At 30.5% G+C, this 15,856-nt stretch overlaps 4 protein-coding genes across 15 annotated transcripts in view; 3 read left to right on the forward strand and 1 right to left on the reverse strand.

Annotated features, from left to right (window-relative positions):
- The window catches only part of LOC123016327, a 193,403-nt gene extending 192,216 nt beyond the window's left edge, over positions 1–1,187 (forward strand). For 4 of the 5 annotated variants that reach the window (XR_006413436.1, XR_006413433.1, XR_006413437.1 and 1 more), the window contains one exon: positions 1,054–1,147. The gene's annotated coding sequence lies outside the window, so the exon portion shown is untranslated. Of the gene's footprint in view, positions 1–1,053 lie in introns of all 5 variants that reach the window. The other variant, XM_044416666.1, reaches the window with a different exon arrangement.
- Positions 1,188–1,841: 654 nt separating this feature from the next.
- LOC123005489 (dynein regulatory complex protein 9-like) lies at positions 1,842–3,405 on the reverse strand. The gene is made up of 5 exons (XM_044399275.1): positions 2,987–3,405; positions 2,595–2,941; positions 2,364–2,548; positions 2,077–2,316; positions 1,842–2,029 (listed from the first exon to the last, which is right to left on the reverse strand). Exons 1-5 carry the CDS (start codon positions 3,361–3,363, stop codon positions 1,928–1,930), a joined length of 1,251 nt encoding a protein of 416 aa, XP_044255210.1. The 5' UTR covers positions 3,364–3,405; the 3' UTR covers positions 1,842–1,927.
- Positions 3,406–3,454: 49 nt separating this feature from the next.
- On the forward strand, positions 3,455–10,687 carry LOC123015784 (putative leucine-rich repeat-containing protein DDB_G0290503). Of its 4 annotated transcripts, none has more exons than XM_044415723.1 (23): positions 3,455–3,514; positions 3,559–3,828; positions 3,877–4,182; positions 4,225–4,397; positions 4,490–4,626; positions 4,672–5,285; positions 5,577–5,689; positions 5,739–5,937; positions 5,989–6,355; positions 6,401–6,543; positions 6,591–6,986; positions 7,033–7,242; positions 7,292–7,393; positions 7,445–7,604; positions 7,654–7,870; positions 7,915–8,115; positions 8,161–8,410; positions 8,755–8,919; positions 8,969–9,088; positions 9,135–9,247; positions 9,389–9,571; positions 9,622–10,521; positions 10,575–10,687. In XM_044415723.1, the coding sequence occupies exons 1-21, from the start codon at positions 3,455–3,457 to the stop codon at positions 9,528–9,530; spliced, it is 4,458 nt and encodes a 1,485-aa protein (XP_044271658.1). In that variant the 3' UTR covers positions 9,531–9,571; positions 9,622–10,521; positions 10,575–10,687. The 4 variants fall into 4 exon arrangements, with proteins under 4 accessions (XP_044271658.1, XP_044271679.1, XP_044271687.1 ...); XM_044415744.1 differs by having other exon boundaries at positions 3,575–3,828; XM_044415734.1 differs by having other exon boundaries at positions 3,477–3,514; positions 3,559–3,660.
- Positions 10,688–11,309: 622 nt separating this feature from the next.
- LOC123004019 overlaps positions 11,310–15,856 on the forward strand; it is a 7,562-nt gene continuing 3,015 nt past the window's right edge. For all 5 annotated transcript variants that reach the window (XM_044397139.1, XM_044397123.1, XM_044397130.1 and 2 more), the window contains exons 1-2: positions 11,310–11,457; positions 14,142–14,504. In XM_044397139.1, coding sequence (XP_044253074.1) covers positions 11,418–11,457; positions 14,142–14,504 — 403 coding nt within the window. In that variant the 5' untranslated portion in view covers positions 11,310–11,417. The remainder of the gene's footprint in view (positions 11,458–14,141; positions 14,505–15,856) is intronic.

The following is a 15,856-nucleotide window of genomic DNA, read 5'->3' on the forward strand; positions in this document are numbered from 1 at the left end:
TTTAATTTAAATGTTTGACTATGTAAAATAAATGGCAACTTAATTCGAATTAGTTTAATTCTGAATTAAATCTTCATTTCTCTTTCTGATATAAACCAGCTTCTAAAGGAATTTATCTTGAAATATGCTGAATTTACGACCCTGCCTGCTTGGAGTTAGAAGGGTCGGCATCCACAACAGAAGCTGGTTTATTGAAACGTCATTTTCACTTTGTTTGACTGTACATTTAAGAGAAATCTAAAACAACTAATGATAAAGTTTTCCAATCTTGCAACACTGAAATAAATAAATATAAAATGTAAATAATAGTATATTATGTTACTAGGAATATGACTTTAAATAATCCAGCAGAGTATACTATACTATTTTATCCGCAAACGTATTCACATCGAGAATAAAAAGCAACAATATAATTAACAAGTAAATGAACAAAATAATCAGAACGCTTTGCAACTAATGAAATCATAACAACGCTTATAAAGAAATATCACGCGTCAGTATCGGAATTTGTGTTGATATTTTCGAAAATATTTATTAACTTAACTAGTGCAGTTAGTAGTGCAAAATGTCGAATACTGATTATCTACAGTGTACTTCTCTGAAGCAGTAAAAGAAACAAGAAATAAACAATGGTTAATGTCAATAATGTCATGGTGAAAGTAAAAACTCTTAGGCGTAGATATATTTTTTTTTCTCTTATAGTTGTTAATAAGTTTGTTGTTTATTCCTTAAATACAAATAGAAGTGAATTTACCTAAAAAGAAAACATGTTATTCAAGTAAAGAAAAGTTGGCCCGACATTTTGCCATAAAAGTGGTCACTTTCGTGACGTTTGCGGATAAAAAAATATTTTGTTCTTTTAGCAACTAACATTGTTTTTATTTTCCAAACTATGAAATAACTTTGTTTTTCGTGTTTTTTTGTTTTAAATGTGATCAATTAAATGTTAATTAATTTAAAATCACCAACACAAACTCTTTTGTGTGCCAGTGTTTCAGCTGATGTTCTAGTTTTGCTTCGAATGTTGGCAATAAAGGAATTTTTCATTTTCAGCCTTACCGGCCGGAATTCAGTGACCTAGAATATGCAGACGTTGATTACAAATACGGCCCTATAAATTACAAGGCGGCTTCCATTTACGCTGCCATGAAAAGAAACAAAAACAGCAATAGGATGGAGGAAGTAAATAAGACCAACGACGATCTCTTGTAATTATGTACATAAAATCACAAACTTTTCTAATGAGATTATTGTGTTTGAAGAATTTATAATGTTTAAGACATATCGACATTGGTAAATTTGTAATCTATTGTTATCGCTGTATTTTTATTCGTTTTCACAGTATTGTTATTCACAACTGCCAAAGATCATTAATTTCAAGCATTTGTATCTAATACAATTATCTGTACTTAAACTATTTTATATTTTTGACGCGAATGTTAAATGTGTTTCACTCATTATTTTTAATTTTAATTAGATAAATATTTATATATGACATCAGAAATTGTGCAAATCACGGACAAACCGCTCAAAAATATTATATTACTTACGATTTGCACCATTTCATCTCACAGTGCCAAAATAAATCATTATTTATACGAAAAAAACGTAACGTCCAATTGAAAAATATAATACTTTTAAAATTTGGTGTGGAGCTGCGTTATTTCTGGACATTTATATTAGAAAAGTTTTAAATAGATAAATTTGTATAGTTATTATTACTTTTCAATACTCTGTATCATCTTGTAGATATGTAAATTATAAATTTTAGCCCTTATGCTATTTAATAAAGAATTGTATTTATTTTTTCTTTTCTTCCCATTCATGCGCAAATCAAAAAATAAAATTGAAATATATATTTCTCTCACAGACGTACACAAATAATTAAAAATAAAATAGAGACATAAAACCTAACATAATAAAGTGCCTAGTTTTTACTTTTATTCTTCTTCTTTTTGTCTTTTTGGCCTTTCTTCTTTTTCTTGAAAGGTCCCAGTTTTCTCCGAACCATAACTAGTCTCCACCACGCCTTGAAATAACAGTGGAATAAAAAAAACAGAAAAAAAAACACCGTACTTGTATTTTAATAGCAGCCCACTCTCTCAAAGCTTCTTCCTCTTCTTGTTCTTTTTTAATTCTTTTGTACTCCAACCATTCCTCCATTTCTTTCTCTCTAATTTCATACAAACTTTGCAGTTTCTCTTTTTTCTCAATAACGGTTTGAGTGTTATGTTTAGTTTTTAAAATTCTCATTTCTTGTTCTTCATATTCTTGATCATATTTGTCCATCCAACGTTGAATTTCGTCTAAACCGTCCTACGAAAAAATTGTTTTGAAATCGTTTTAGAGACAACAAAAATTACTTCTTTTGCCAATGTGTAATAACGTTCGATATCTACGTGGCAAACCTGCTCCAATTCAATTTTTTTATCCATACCGACTATTACGTCAACAAATGTGTTTTCTTTGCGTTCAAGAGTTGACGAATTTTGTTCCTCACGTGAGCTTTGCCACATTTTTGTGTACTTCAAAGACGTATTCGAATATTCTTAATAGATAATTAAAATAGATAAATACTTAATTAAAATTATTACCCATCAGATCCTTCAAATCTGCAGTCATTTCATCTACTACTTTATCCATCTCTTGAAACTCCTTCAGAGTATCTTCTTTATTAGTTTTCAAAGATTTCTGTAATTGTTGGAAATATTCCTCTTTTTTGAAATACTCCGCCATGAATTGAATTTCTTCTTCCTTCATTTTTTCGTGTGCTTCAGCATAAACAGACAGAGATGTGGCTGCGTTGAAAACATAAATTTCGTCAGCTAGTTCCCCAAGGAGTTTTAAGACGTGTTTGATGTCTTTTTGTAGCTTGTGCATGTTTGTATAATTTGCATTTAAAACGTAATCACCGTAATTTTCTTCAGTGTGAAACCCATATCTGTAAAGCAACAGCACTATAATCTTCCTAAACCACTTATTTTACCTTTCTTCTAAAGTTTGATACAACAAAGGTTCCTCTCTTTGCTGCCAAGAATCGGTGCTATGTGCAGCTGCAATCACTGATAGCATCGTAAAACAGTCGTTTACAACACAAATGCAAGCACTTTTAAACCATTTACTATCTCGGAACGTCTGAGAAGCATTCTTTTTATATAAAGTTGTTTCTGAATCGTAATCTTCCGACGATGACGATTTATAACCGTCGTATGCGAAAAGAGCATTTGATTTGTTAATTGCTCGAAGATCAGTGTCATCGTAAAGGTCATGTAAACTGAAGAGAGTGATTGCACTTGACAGCAAACTGGGGTGTTCGGAAGGCTGCTGCACAGGAGGCCAAATATCTTTAAATGTTTTGACCATTTTGGTTCGGGAAAAACAGACACAACTTGACACTTTATACAAAAAAACCTTGTCTTGAATACTATGGTAACATTTTAATTAGTTTTGTTTTATGTCAAAATGTCACAATTTGCATACAACAGCTCAAAAGAAAATTGCAATGTTTAGAAAGGTAATGCTGTTTTTGGTTTTCTATTAAAGCACTAAACTTTGCAGACTGTTGGCAATCAAGAAATTTACCAAAAGTATTCCATTTATGCGTCATTTGGTTCGTACCCAAAATTTAAACCGAGCAATTTGACCGATCAAAAGAGTAAGGTGCACAAATTTTCGGCTTTTCTTAGGTGTATTATATTATTCGGTAAATTTTTCTTGTACGAATTGTCTTTGTACAATTTGATTGCCAACATCTTTTCCTTCCATTTCAATCGCTGGAATTTATGTTGTTTCATAACTGAGTGTACAATGAATCAAAAACTTGAGAAGGTAGAGACTTTTCAAGTTTGATTTTGTCACACATTTCTGTTTTTCTAGGAACAGAAAGCTTACCAAGTAGTGCAGATCCTGAAAAACGACATTATGGACGAGACACCGTCAAGCGATGGTGATTTTGAAGCTATTAATGACACTGCCACTCACAGAAAAACCAAAAAATCCCTTTTTGCCACACTTATTAAAAGAAAACACCAAAGACCTAATGTTAAAATAACGAAAAAAATTGAAACTTGTTCTACCATCAATTTTGAGACGGATAGTGCAGCTTCGGAACAAAACCTAGCCCGTTACCAGTTTACATCAGAAAGCGAAAAATGTTGGCAAAAACCTGCATCTATTACAAAAGTATAAACCGGTTTTAAAGACCCAAACGACACTCTATTTTAGGTTTCATCTCAAAGTGAAAATAAACATAATTTTTTCCAAAAAATTGTCAAGCGTTCTAACGAAGACAAGAACTCAGCTGTTATTAAGAAAAATAAGAAATCTAATGATGCGACCAGTTCTAATCACAAAATTTTGGCCAACGTGTGGAGTAGTTTTATTCCAACAGCCTACATGTAATAGCTATTTGTATTAAGAGGAGGAAAGTGTAATTGGTCACTTTCCTCTCTGAAATTAAGATCGTAATAGCAAAAAAAAATTATTTTAGACCCAAATACAACATTAAGTTAATCAATGGTATGAGCGAACTTCAGGATATTTTGCAAAACTTGCACCATTCGGAACAGCACATGGTGCATCTCCTGAAAAAATATATCGAAGATAAAAACTTCCAAAAACAACTAAGTAAATAGATTAGTTTTGTGTTAAATATCTATAAGGATTTTTTAGTTGACACTTCATTTGAGTATTTTGCTCTTCAGTATGACTCCAAATGTCATGCAAATATCCTCGCCGACAAAATCTGGTTTCAGCAATTGGAACAAAACAAAACGCAAGACTACAATTTACAGAAACGTTTAAACTTTTTAGTAAAATCAAACAGATCACTTCAACTTCAAATAGAGATTTTGTGTCGTCATTGCGAAAAATTGGCTTCTCGAAACAATCTCTACCCAAAACGATTTCTTCATATGAGATCTTTTGGCAAGATTTACGCCAGACACTTGATTGAAAATAATCGAAAATTGCACAATAAAGTTAAAGCATTGACTGGAGTCATTTCTGATTTTGAAGACGAATTACACAAACTACAACATCAGAAAGGAGTGCTCGAAGAAGAAAAGAGAAGTTTTCGCTCACAAATTTATCATTTGCAAACCGCTTTAGAACAACAAAGTAGTGATTTTCAGCTTGAAAAATCAGATCTTGCTTTACAGTTAAACCATCAAGATAACCTCATTAAAGATGCAGTTTCCTCACTTCATTGCATATTTCAAGATTTGCACGGATTTGGACACCAGTTGAACGAATTTGAAATAACTGTAATGTGGCCTCAGTATCAGGTAATGTTATGTTTATTAATTATTTGTGAATTACTGGAATCAAAGATAATTTCTTTTGAAAATTACATCGAATCGTTGAGTTTCCAAGAACTATCGGAATTATTTTAGAATTGAACTCAATTACTGGAATTTCGGTGGAATTTTTTTGGAATTACTGGAATTTCTGTGATTAGTTGTACACATTTTTAACGGCCCCTCACTCATTACTGATTTTTTATTACCTACCTCTATTACTACCCTGGTTTTCTACATTTTAAACATTTTTTACATTTTTATTTGTTGTGTTTTTAGTATCAAAACAGCTGTTTACCCGAAATGGCTTACCAGCTTCGAGGATGTGTTGGAGAACTTTTTCTAACAATGACTACGGCTTTTAAAAATATCACTCTGGTGGCCAAGGACGTGTAATTTATCTATCAATTATAATTATTTTTTAACTAATTGTGTTTATAGTAATAAACTAAGAACAACCAATGCACGACTTCAAGAAAATCTTCAAAAATCTACAAGCGAATTAGATAATCTTAGCAAACGACTCGAAAAGAATCCTCCAGAACCAGAAACCCAATTTAAGAAATTTGAGAAAGAAAATATTGCTTTGAAGTTAAAGCTTGAGAATGCAATGGAACAAATCCGTTTTCTGCGAGATGAGGTTACAATAAAATCTTTATTATTTTTTTTATTTGCACAGTTTTTTTCGTAGATTGAAAACAAGAAAAAGTGTTTAAGTATGAACAATATGCTGCAACAAAATCAGTCCTTTTCAAACCAAATCGATGAAATGGTTCTGATATTGTCGCAATTAGCGTCTTGTAGCGATTTACCAAAAGAATTTCAATCCCATTATGAAAAATTAGATTATTTAAAACATCTTTGCACAAAAATTGTCACACTGCGTAAACAATTAAACGACAAATGTAACAATTTAGAAGAGGAAAATCAAAATCTTGTCCAAACTCAACAGATGTATCACCAAGACATTGCCACCTTACAAGATGGACTTACCATTTTAAGTGCTGAAAATGAAAACCTGAAAAAACAATTAGCCACTCATCACCAAACCTTGACTAGTAATAACATTTATTACATTTGGGGTTTCTAAAAAGTGATTTTAGCTCTTCAAAATGAACGTATCAAATATTTGGAGGAGAAAAATATCCTAAAAACTATCTTTCAACACCTGAAAAGTGAAATATCACGTGTTCAACAATTAGAAGATGCCGTTGCTGACATGAGTAAAGAGACAAATCGACTTAGCGTAATAAAAATTTGAATTAGAAATTCGATTTTATGCTTTATTTTTAGCTAATTGCTGAATTTAATAAACAGTTGGGAGAGCAATTAAAAAATGAAGTAGAAGTGAAAGAAAACACGATAACTGAACTGAAACAAAGTTTAGAAAAGTTGAGTTATATTCAAATCGACACCGATAAAGAAAGGATGACTTTGTGTGCTCAACTTTCTGAGATATCAACCGTAAAAGAGAAACTAAGCGATTGTCTAGAACTAGAATTAAAGAAAAATCTTCATCTCGACGAAACGAAAAAGAAACTAGAAAATAGCACAAAAAGTCAGTTGAAAATTTACGAAGAGATGCAAAAAAATGAAAGAGCAGCACTGAAAGAGTTATTAAAAGACTTCAAAAATTTAATTAAGCAAAGAGACTGTCTTTTACATTTACAAGAGGAAAACAAAAAAAAGGTAACTGTTTTCAACTTGTCAGTAATTTTTTAATACTCAAATTCAGTGTCGTGATATGGAAAAAGCTTATGTGGAGTTAAAAAAAGCGTATGAAAGTGCTTTAATGCAAATAAATAATCGAGATGAAGAAATTAACAGACTTGTTGAAAAAATTCAAAGTCAAGCAGAACAAATAAAACAAACAGAAGAGGACCACATGAATAATAATAATAGATACGAAAAAAATTTGCGAAAGCTTGAGAAAGTTTTATCTCAGGTTTTTACCTTAAAAAGGATGTTTTTCGTATACTTTTTGAGTGTTTTAGATGCGGAATGAAAAAGAAGAGGCCCTCAAAAATGTGACTTATTTACAAACTAGCTTACAAAAAGCAGAAAACGACCTCAATGAATCTAAGGAAAAACTAACAGTGTGTAACATGTTTTAACTCATTGGAAAAGTTTTAATTCTTGTTATACAGGGTGTTGAAAATAAGCTTGCAATTAAAACAGCAGAATGCACAACATTAGAATCAGAAGTAAGTACGTGTAAAAATGACCTGCAAAATTTGAGCCAAGAAAATGGAAAATTAACATTAGAATTAGATTATTTGAAAAAGTTGCACGAACAGAAAACATCTGGTATATTAAATTGATGAGAAAAACTAGCAATTTTTTATTTACATTTTAGAATTAAAAGAAACTTTATCAAGCTATTCTGCAAAGGATAATCAGTTTTTGGAAACTCAAACTATTGTGTGGAATAAAGAACAACAAATAAACGATCTTAATAGAATAATAATCGAGAGAGAAAGTGAAATTAAACAGTTACAACAAGAATGTTTGTATCTTAAGAAACAAACAGAAGATCAAAATAAAGTACTGATTGGTTATGAAAACCAGTTGGTGTAAGAAAGTAAAAAATAGTTCTGAGGTACTAGTAATTTTTTAGACTATTACAGGACATAGAAGCCGCAAATTTCAAGCTTGAAAAAGAAATGGATAATGTAAAATTAGAGCATAAAACGACTCAAGTTGAATTAGAGAATGCACGAAAAGAAATTGATAATTTGAATAACGAATTAAAATCAACAATTTTGAAAACCGAAAGTGAAAAATCATATTACAAAAATCAAGCAAATGAAATTATTGTGTACGTAATTTTTTTAATACATTATTACTATTCATAATTTTGTAGTGAATATAGTGAACAAAAAGCAAACATCGAAGATGAAATTGACAGCATTTCTGAACAACTTCAAAAAGTCACCGAAAATCTTCAAATTGAAAAAGAGCGTTTTGACGAATTAGCCAAAGCTCATGAAGAACTCCAAATGAAATATATTCAATTGAGAGAAAATTACAGTGCAGAAGTAAACGCTCATAAAGAAACACGTCTCAAAATTGAAAATTTGGAAAATTACATGAATGCTATATCCACCGAAAGGGTACTATACAGGGTGTTTTATTATTGCGAAAAATTGCAACCATTGGAAAATAACACTAATTTGTCAAATAAACTATAGCCCTAGCTTCGTTACGGATATACGGGGTGAACAATTTCTATGATAAAAATCAAAATCCTTTAATTTCTGCGAAACTTCTTGAGTTATTGTTACAAAATTTTATAGGCTTTGTTGGCTATTGAAATTGCTTATTTTCCGTCAATTACTTTATTTTTACTCTGCTAACGGGCACGTTACTGGATATTTTTATTTTAATTTTTTTCTTAATGTTATTTTTGATGTGCAACTTTTTGCAATTTTAAGAAAACACTCAGTAGATTTTTTAGGACAACCTTCAACAACAAGTACATCTTATCCTAATGGAAGTTAATGAGGAAAAAGACTCAAATGTCCTTCTGACTACCGAAAATAAAAAATTACAAATGATATTAGAACAAGGACGACAGCAATATGGTGCACTAATAAATAAAAATTCCTCACTGGAAGAAGAGGTGCGTTTAATACTTTTTTCATAATTTCAATATTAAAAAAATTGGGTAGGTGAAAGAAATGAGAAAGAAATTAAAAACAATTATGGATTCTAAAGATGTGTCGCAAAATGAGATCAACAAAACGATTCGTACACTTGAGGAAAAAAGTGATGAGCTTAAAACAGCAAAAGTGAGCACAAATATAAAAAAAAATTGTAATTAAAATATATTTATAGGAGACCATCGACTGTTTAAAAAAAGAGTTGAATGAGAGTCAAAAGACGCTCTTTGATTTAAAAGAGGACTTTTTCAATTTGCAACAACATGTAACAGGATTAGAATTTAAAAAGTATGTTTTTTTAAGATGAAAATCTTTACAAAGATGCAACCCAAAATACTCAATGTATTTTGGGTTGCATTTTATTTTTATAAGAATTAGTATTTTCAGTTTATAATAATGTAAAAATAAATATTTAATATTTTGATGTAGTTGTGAACTAACTCTCCAGCTTCACGAAACTCAAGGAAAGCTTGAAACTGAAAGAAATCTGTACAAAGAGTTGAAAACAACGAAAAATTCGGAACGCACTCAACAAAAAGCGCCCTCTGAATGTGGAGAACTGTTTTTTTGACATTTGACATTTATGTTTGACAACAACAAACTTCACCTTATGTAAGTACACATTTTGTACGAATTTAATTTGAATTAATCTCGTTTTGTAGATGGAAGTTATAACTTTAAATCAGCTGCAAAAGTATGAGGAAATTCTTGAAAAAATTAGTAGTGAATATGAACAATCTGAACAACTGGAAAAGCAAGTTAAGAAAGTTGAAAGCGAAATCACCGCTCTTAAACTGAGTTTATGCTCAAGTTTACAAAAAATAAGTCATGTAAATGTTAAAATTTTCAATGATCCAATGGATATCGTCAATTTGTATGAAAGTGATGTGTTTAACTTGAGTAAATATCATGGTCATAATTTTTTCTTAGTTGAGATTATTTTAAGTAAATTAATTAATTTGGATAATTGGCAACTACAAATTAATATTTCTTCTGATACATTTTGCAGTAACAGTATACTGCCTTTATGTAACAAAAACACAGTTTTGAGGATAATTCCAGTGCCTTCTGATACACATGAATGCAGAATTGAGGTTTGCTTATTTCATTCGTCAAATGATTTTTGGAATGTAATAGATTTGCAACCTGTTGATGTTGATATTTCTTACTATTTTAATTCACTCAAAGAAAATGTTACATTAAAGTCTACAACAGATAATTTACTAGAAGTCACGAAATTATACAATCAAACCATTTTGCATTCATCATTACAATTACAAAATCAATTGAAATGTAATTTTGATAAAAATACTTTTGTACCACGTTTTATAAAAAATTGCTACCACCAGTTAAATCTAGAATGTATTTCTGAATTTGTTAGTGATAAACGTTTAGTAGAACTTCAGTTTTATATAGGAGATAAGAAAGTTTCAATTTTACACAATTGGGATACAAAGGTTACAAAACTAAGATGTGACTTTAGGGTCGTACAACAGGTGAAACAATTTTTTATTAAATATTTCTTTGATGACAATATTACTGCTTTTCATAACAGTTTAAAGGTAATTTTTGTAATGTTGTAAATTTGTGATTTGTTCCTCTTTATTTGTTACAGACTCTGCAAAAGAAACAAAATTTGTTGCAGCACCTGGACTTAAGTGAGGTACTTCTCTTGTATCAGGAAATTAGAAAACTGTGGTTATAAAAAATAAAAATTCATAAAACAATTGTTTTTTAATATGTTTTTCCAACACTTTTAAGCTTACCGCTTATGTTACGCTTTTTTATAAAATACGTCGTCAATCACATAAAATACACACATTTTTACAAACTATTTCTGATCCAATATTAGTGTTGGAAAAATTTTGCAGACAACACAACTTTAATAATTTACTCTTGTCTTTTTTCAACACTTTTAAGCTTACCGCTCATGTTACGCTTTTTTATAAAATACGTCGTCAATCACATAAAATACACATATTTTTACAATTTCTGATCCAATTTGAGTATTGGAAAAATTTTGCAAACACAACTTTCATAATTTATTCTTGTTGTCTTAATAGCAAATAACACACTGTATATACTGGGTAAATATAAAGTATGGAACCAAGCGGGTTTAATTTTATTTTTTATTTGTTGTTTTAAATCTGGATGTACAATAAAATGGGATTTGAAACCTTACAATTGTATTTATTGAATTACCTTGATTCCTGGCGTGCAATAAACACAGAAAAGTAAATTAATTAGTATGAATGAGTTAATCTAAACTGTAACGCTCATATCATGCATGGGTAGTCCTGCATGGTGGTTCAAAACCTTAAAATAGAAACGAAGACAGTTCGGCGTTGAACTTCAAGCGTGGTGGACTGGCTAGTTTTTAAAATAGAACACATGCGCGAATAAAGTGGCAAATTTCAACCGAGTACTTAAGTGTTGTTGTTTTTAGTGCAATTGCAAAATGGATAAGATTTTAATTTTTTTGCTATGTTTGTATTTGTGTAAGTATAATATATTTAAACAAAAATTTACTGTAACAATGTATTGTTAAATTTTGGCTTTCTTTTATGCATCTGGATGTGTTGGTAATATTTAGTCGAGCGAATTTCATCGCTTGACTTTAATCAACCTCCTTCTAGTTATTATTATAAGGTCTATTTTTATGCTCTACTTGGACGTTACGTCTTTTAATTTTGCACAATCCAATGTGTTTCTCAATTTTCCGTTGGCACGTGCTATTGGTTTGTAAGCGGAAGGTGTACGATTTACCCTTCCTGGCACGTACAAAGGGTCAGGTTCTCTAGAATGAAAACAGACGCAACAGATGGTTTCAAAATCAGCGATCCAAAACCGTTAATAGTTCAAACTTAGAACTTTATATTTTTGTTGAAAATAACGACAATGAATTAAATGTGTCAGAGCTTAATACATACAAACACGATTTAGATGGTTTTATATTACATGTAATAAAATAAGAATCTAGTGTAGTAATTTAATAGAATAACTGGGCAATCACCCGCATAAACATTGCTAACAGTTTCATTGAACAATGTTGTCTACATCTATGGGATTCTCTGAAATCAAAATAAACTCACTTAAATCGTATTTTCTAAATAATAATTTCGCCGGAAATTGCAAAATTCATTCAACGCATGATGAACTTTTTTAACATGCAATAAGTTAAATAAATTTAATAATTTTGTCTTTTCTAAATTTAACTAAACCCGCATGCAGCTTCCGGTCAATTTTAATGAATCATAAGGGATGTAAATGATGTAATATGCTTAATTATTGTTGAAAATACAGGAATTCTGATTTAATAAAACTCGTAGTTTGACCACCGACCATAGACCATAATTTACTCCGGAAGTCAGCACAGACTTAACGGAAATGGAGTAGCATATGCGTTTTTAACGGATAAAATTACTACACAACGCTATACAGGGTGATTCAAAAGAGTCAGGCAATGTCTTATGTGGTGATAGGACACGTTAATAGAAGCTCACTTTTATAATTTTTCTAAGCCGCGTGATTTTGAAAATATGAATATTTAAACATTGCACAAATTGGCAACGCTGCAGTACATTTTAGTATTAGTAGATATTTGAATTAGAGAAAATTAATAACAATTTTTTTTTCACTATAATTAGCAAGAATATGAACGAAATAATGAGGACGCTTTGCAAGTAATGAAATCATAACAACGCCTATAAACAGTATCGGAATTGAGATTTTCAAAAGTGTTTATTAATTTAACTAGTGCACTTGGTAGTAAAAATGTCGAATGCTGATGATTTACAATATACCTCTTCAGAAATTACTGCAGCATCAAAAGAGACTACATGGTTAAAGTAAAACGCTTAGGCGCAAAAACAGAATTTTTAGATGAAAGATAAAACTTTTACTTGTGACATTTAGTCGTAAAAGTGGCCACTTTTGGGACGTTGGCAGATAAAAAATTATGTTGCATTTTTAAGAGTTATACAGGGTGATTCTAAAGTGTCGGATCATCTCTTGGGAGGTGAAATTATTTGAACCTTTTTTCACGAGGTATAGCTCTTCAAAGGCTAGATTTTGGGTTAACTTTTTGGCCGTTCAGATCATGTATTTTTGAATTTAGTTAGCGGAAACGACAGATCTTGCAACATGCAAAAAACACCAATTTAGGTCTTATGGTGTATAAAACATTTAATAAAATAGTAAATTCAGATGCCTACATAATAAAATTGAAAAAAAGAAAGAAAAAAAAATTGAATTTATTGTTATGCTTACCTGAAAGTCTTCTATTACCATTCGAGAGTTAGTCCGACACTTTTGAATCACCCTGTATCTACCTACAAAAAGTTGTTGCAACAATTTTGTTTGCAATTTTGAGAGTAATTTGATGGTTCTAAAAAGTATCTAAGGTATCGGTTTTTTTATTTGTTTTTATGATTCACAGACATGTTAGAAATTTGATAGAAATTTTAGTTATTTTGTAATGGAGATTTTAGCTACTTTTTTTACAAATTTGCAAAACTAAAGAGAAACAAATTGAACAAATGTTTCAAAAACTGGATGACATTTTTTGTAATGTACATAACATCCATTTATAATGAGAAAATTGTAATTTCATTTTTAATGGTTATGACTTCATTCTAATAAAATTTTACATATTTTGCACAATTCAAAATAGAATACGAATCATTTCCGATATTAGACCGCTTGCCTTAAACCTGGCATATTTCCAGAGACCAACCAATGACCTAGATTTTTTCCTGCACTTTTATACATTATGTATTGTTTACACGATCACATAACATTATGGTAAATTCTCATTTTTTATTCAAAAAATCTAGAAAACATATCAACATATAAACAAAAATACGCAGATGAAAACACATTGTCCTTTTATTAATTAAAAAAAGTACAGGATCAATTTTTTACATTTAAGAATTTTTCTAAGAATTTTTTTGCAAGTCTGAAGATTTTTTAAACACTTTTTAGTTTCTCCAACTGTCTTTTGAAGCACGAGATTTTGGAAAGTTTGTTGTGACATTTTTTTGTATTTGAGCCTTTTTCTAAGAAATGTTCAAACGTTAAAAAAGCAATTCAAATTTTTTCAGGCTAACTATTGGCCTATTTTTTTTCCTTCACTTTGTATTGTTTACGAAATTGCATATTGCACGTTTGTATTATTTTTCAGGTTCTGCAAAAATTAAAATAAACAAATTGGACGTTCCCTCTGCGATACGTTATGGTAGTCAAGATTTCGTAGTCTTGGATTGTGATTTCACTTCCGGAGATCACACTGTAACAGAAATTAAGTGGTTTATTGATGGAGACAAACAAATTTACCAATGGTTACCAAAAACCAACGTACCAGCCCAAGCTTTGGGCAAATTTAAAGATCACATAGACCTCACTTATCGTGCGACCAACGATCCTAATACAATGTACAGAGCGTTGCGCATAACAGATCTTTCACCGGAATTTTCCGGAAACTATACTTGTAAAGTGAGCGGTCCTGAAAGCGAAGACCAAGTCACCAAAAGGATGATCATTTATGGTTAGTATGTTACATTTTTTTGCTTTCCACGCTTTATGTGGTTCATTATTATTGGAAATACGTATCAAAACTGTTTTCTATTTACTATCTTGTGGCAATTATGGCACGTGCCACTTCGTTACCCATGGCTAGTTCTCTACAAAGAAACTGTTTTTTGTAATACAATTCTTTACTTAGATGACTTGGTGTGTGCCACATACGAATTGGTGTTTTTTTTTATTATACAGGATCTTCGCGGATTACAAATATTCTAAACACTAAAATAATTTGCTATGACTAAGGCTCGGATGATATGCACGAAAAATTTCCATATACAGGGTGTCCCAGTGCTCCGTATTTCTTCGATTACTCTGACAGTAAAGAAGATAACGAAATGCGGTTTCTTTTGGACGATAGACATTTATTTTTTCTACGATCCAAAAATATTTTCGTCATTATAGGTGATTTCTATATAGGGTGGAGCAAGAAAGTTATATTTTTTCTTATGCGCTTATTTGAAAGAGGTTTTAATGTTAAGAAAATTCATATTAGGTTTTATGGATCTATCATGGACCGTTTATCATTTATGGGCAATTTTATGAAAAAAAATGCCATTTTTGAAAAATCCCAGCTAGAAAGAAAAAGTGAACAAAAACAACTGCATCAGTTTTTACTAAGTCTGGTCCTAAAATTATTATGGTAAATTCGGTCAATTTTTTACAACTACTGCAGAGTGTTGAGATTTGCAAAATATCAAGTAACATGATTTTTTCAAATGAAACACCCTGTATGTTATTACTTTACAATAAGCTTTCTAAAAAACTTAGGGTTTGGAGGTATAAACCTTGATTTGTTTTATTGTACACGTTTTTAAACCTAGAAAATTTTAAATTATTCTATTTATCGTTTAAAATCAAGTACCTAGGTTTGCGTAACTTCCTCTTCTAAAAAAATGGGATAATTTTTTAAAGTTACGTTATCACCATTCATCAATCAAGAAAACAGGTTGTTTATTGAAATACTGAGTAAAAATTATTATTGGAAACATGATTTAAAAAAAAAACGCTTTTTTCGATACTTTATATTCACCCTGTTTAAAACGAATTTAAAAACGAAGCAGGATACTAATTTTTTGAGTACGGCTTACGAATTACCGGTTGTTTTCTCTTTAAAATATTTTGTAATCAGATCATTTTTCTTCAACTGTCCAAATTTTAACTTAAACTGAAATGTTTAATCGGAAATTTGTGATTTGGAGAAAATATGCACAGATATGCAATATTTCCTAACATATGCACGAAGTTGCCAAAATATGCAAAATGCATTTTTATTTGGCTTATTTTAATCAAAATTCAGTGTGTCGGAAATTTGTG

Source organism: Tribolium madens, unplaced genomic scaffold, assembly GCF_015345945.1.
Source record: "Tribolium madens isolate multiple individuals breed KSU strain unplaced genomic scaffold, Tmad_KSU_1.1 Scaffold_11;HRSCAF=98;Tcas5.2_LG3b, whole genome shotgun sequence".
NCBI lineage: Eukaryota > Metazoa > Arthropoda > Insecta > Coleoptera > Tenebrionidae > Tribolium > Tribolium madens.

Excerpts from the sequence above, each read along its gene's own strand:
- LOC123015784 (XM_044415723.1), top strand. The coding sequence starts at position 3,455 with ATGTCAAAATGTCACAATTTGCATACAACAGCTCAAAAGAAAATTGCA. Across the intron at positions 3,515-3,558 it reads AAATTGCAATGTTTAGAAAG|ACTGTTGGCAATCAAGAAAT; the intron begins GTAATGCTGTTT and ends TAAACTTTGCAG. Across the intron at positions 4,183-4,224 it reads AACCTGCATCTATTACAAAA|GTTTCATCTCAAAGTGAAAA; the intron begins GTATAAACCGGT and ends ACTCTATTTTAG.
- LOC123005489 (XM_044399275.1), bottom strand. The coding sequence starts at position 3,363 with ATGGTCAAAACATTTAAAGATATTTGGCCTCCTGTGCAGCAGCCTTCC. Across the intron at positions 2,942-2,986 it reads TATCAAACTTTAGAAGAAAG|ATATGGGTTTCACACTGAAG; the intron begins GTAAAATAAGTG and ends GTTGCTTTACAG. Across the intron at positions 2,549-2,594 it reads AGATTTGAAGGATCTGATGG|AATATTCGAATACGTCTTTG; the intron begins GTAATAATTTTA and ends TTATCTATTAAG.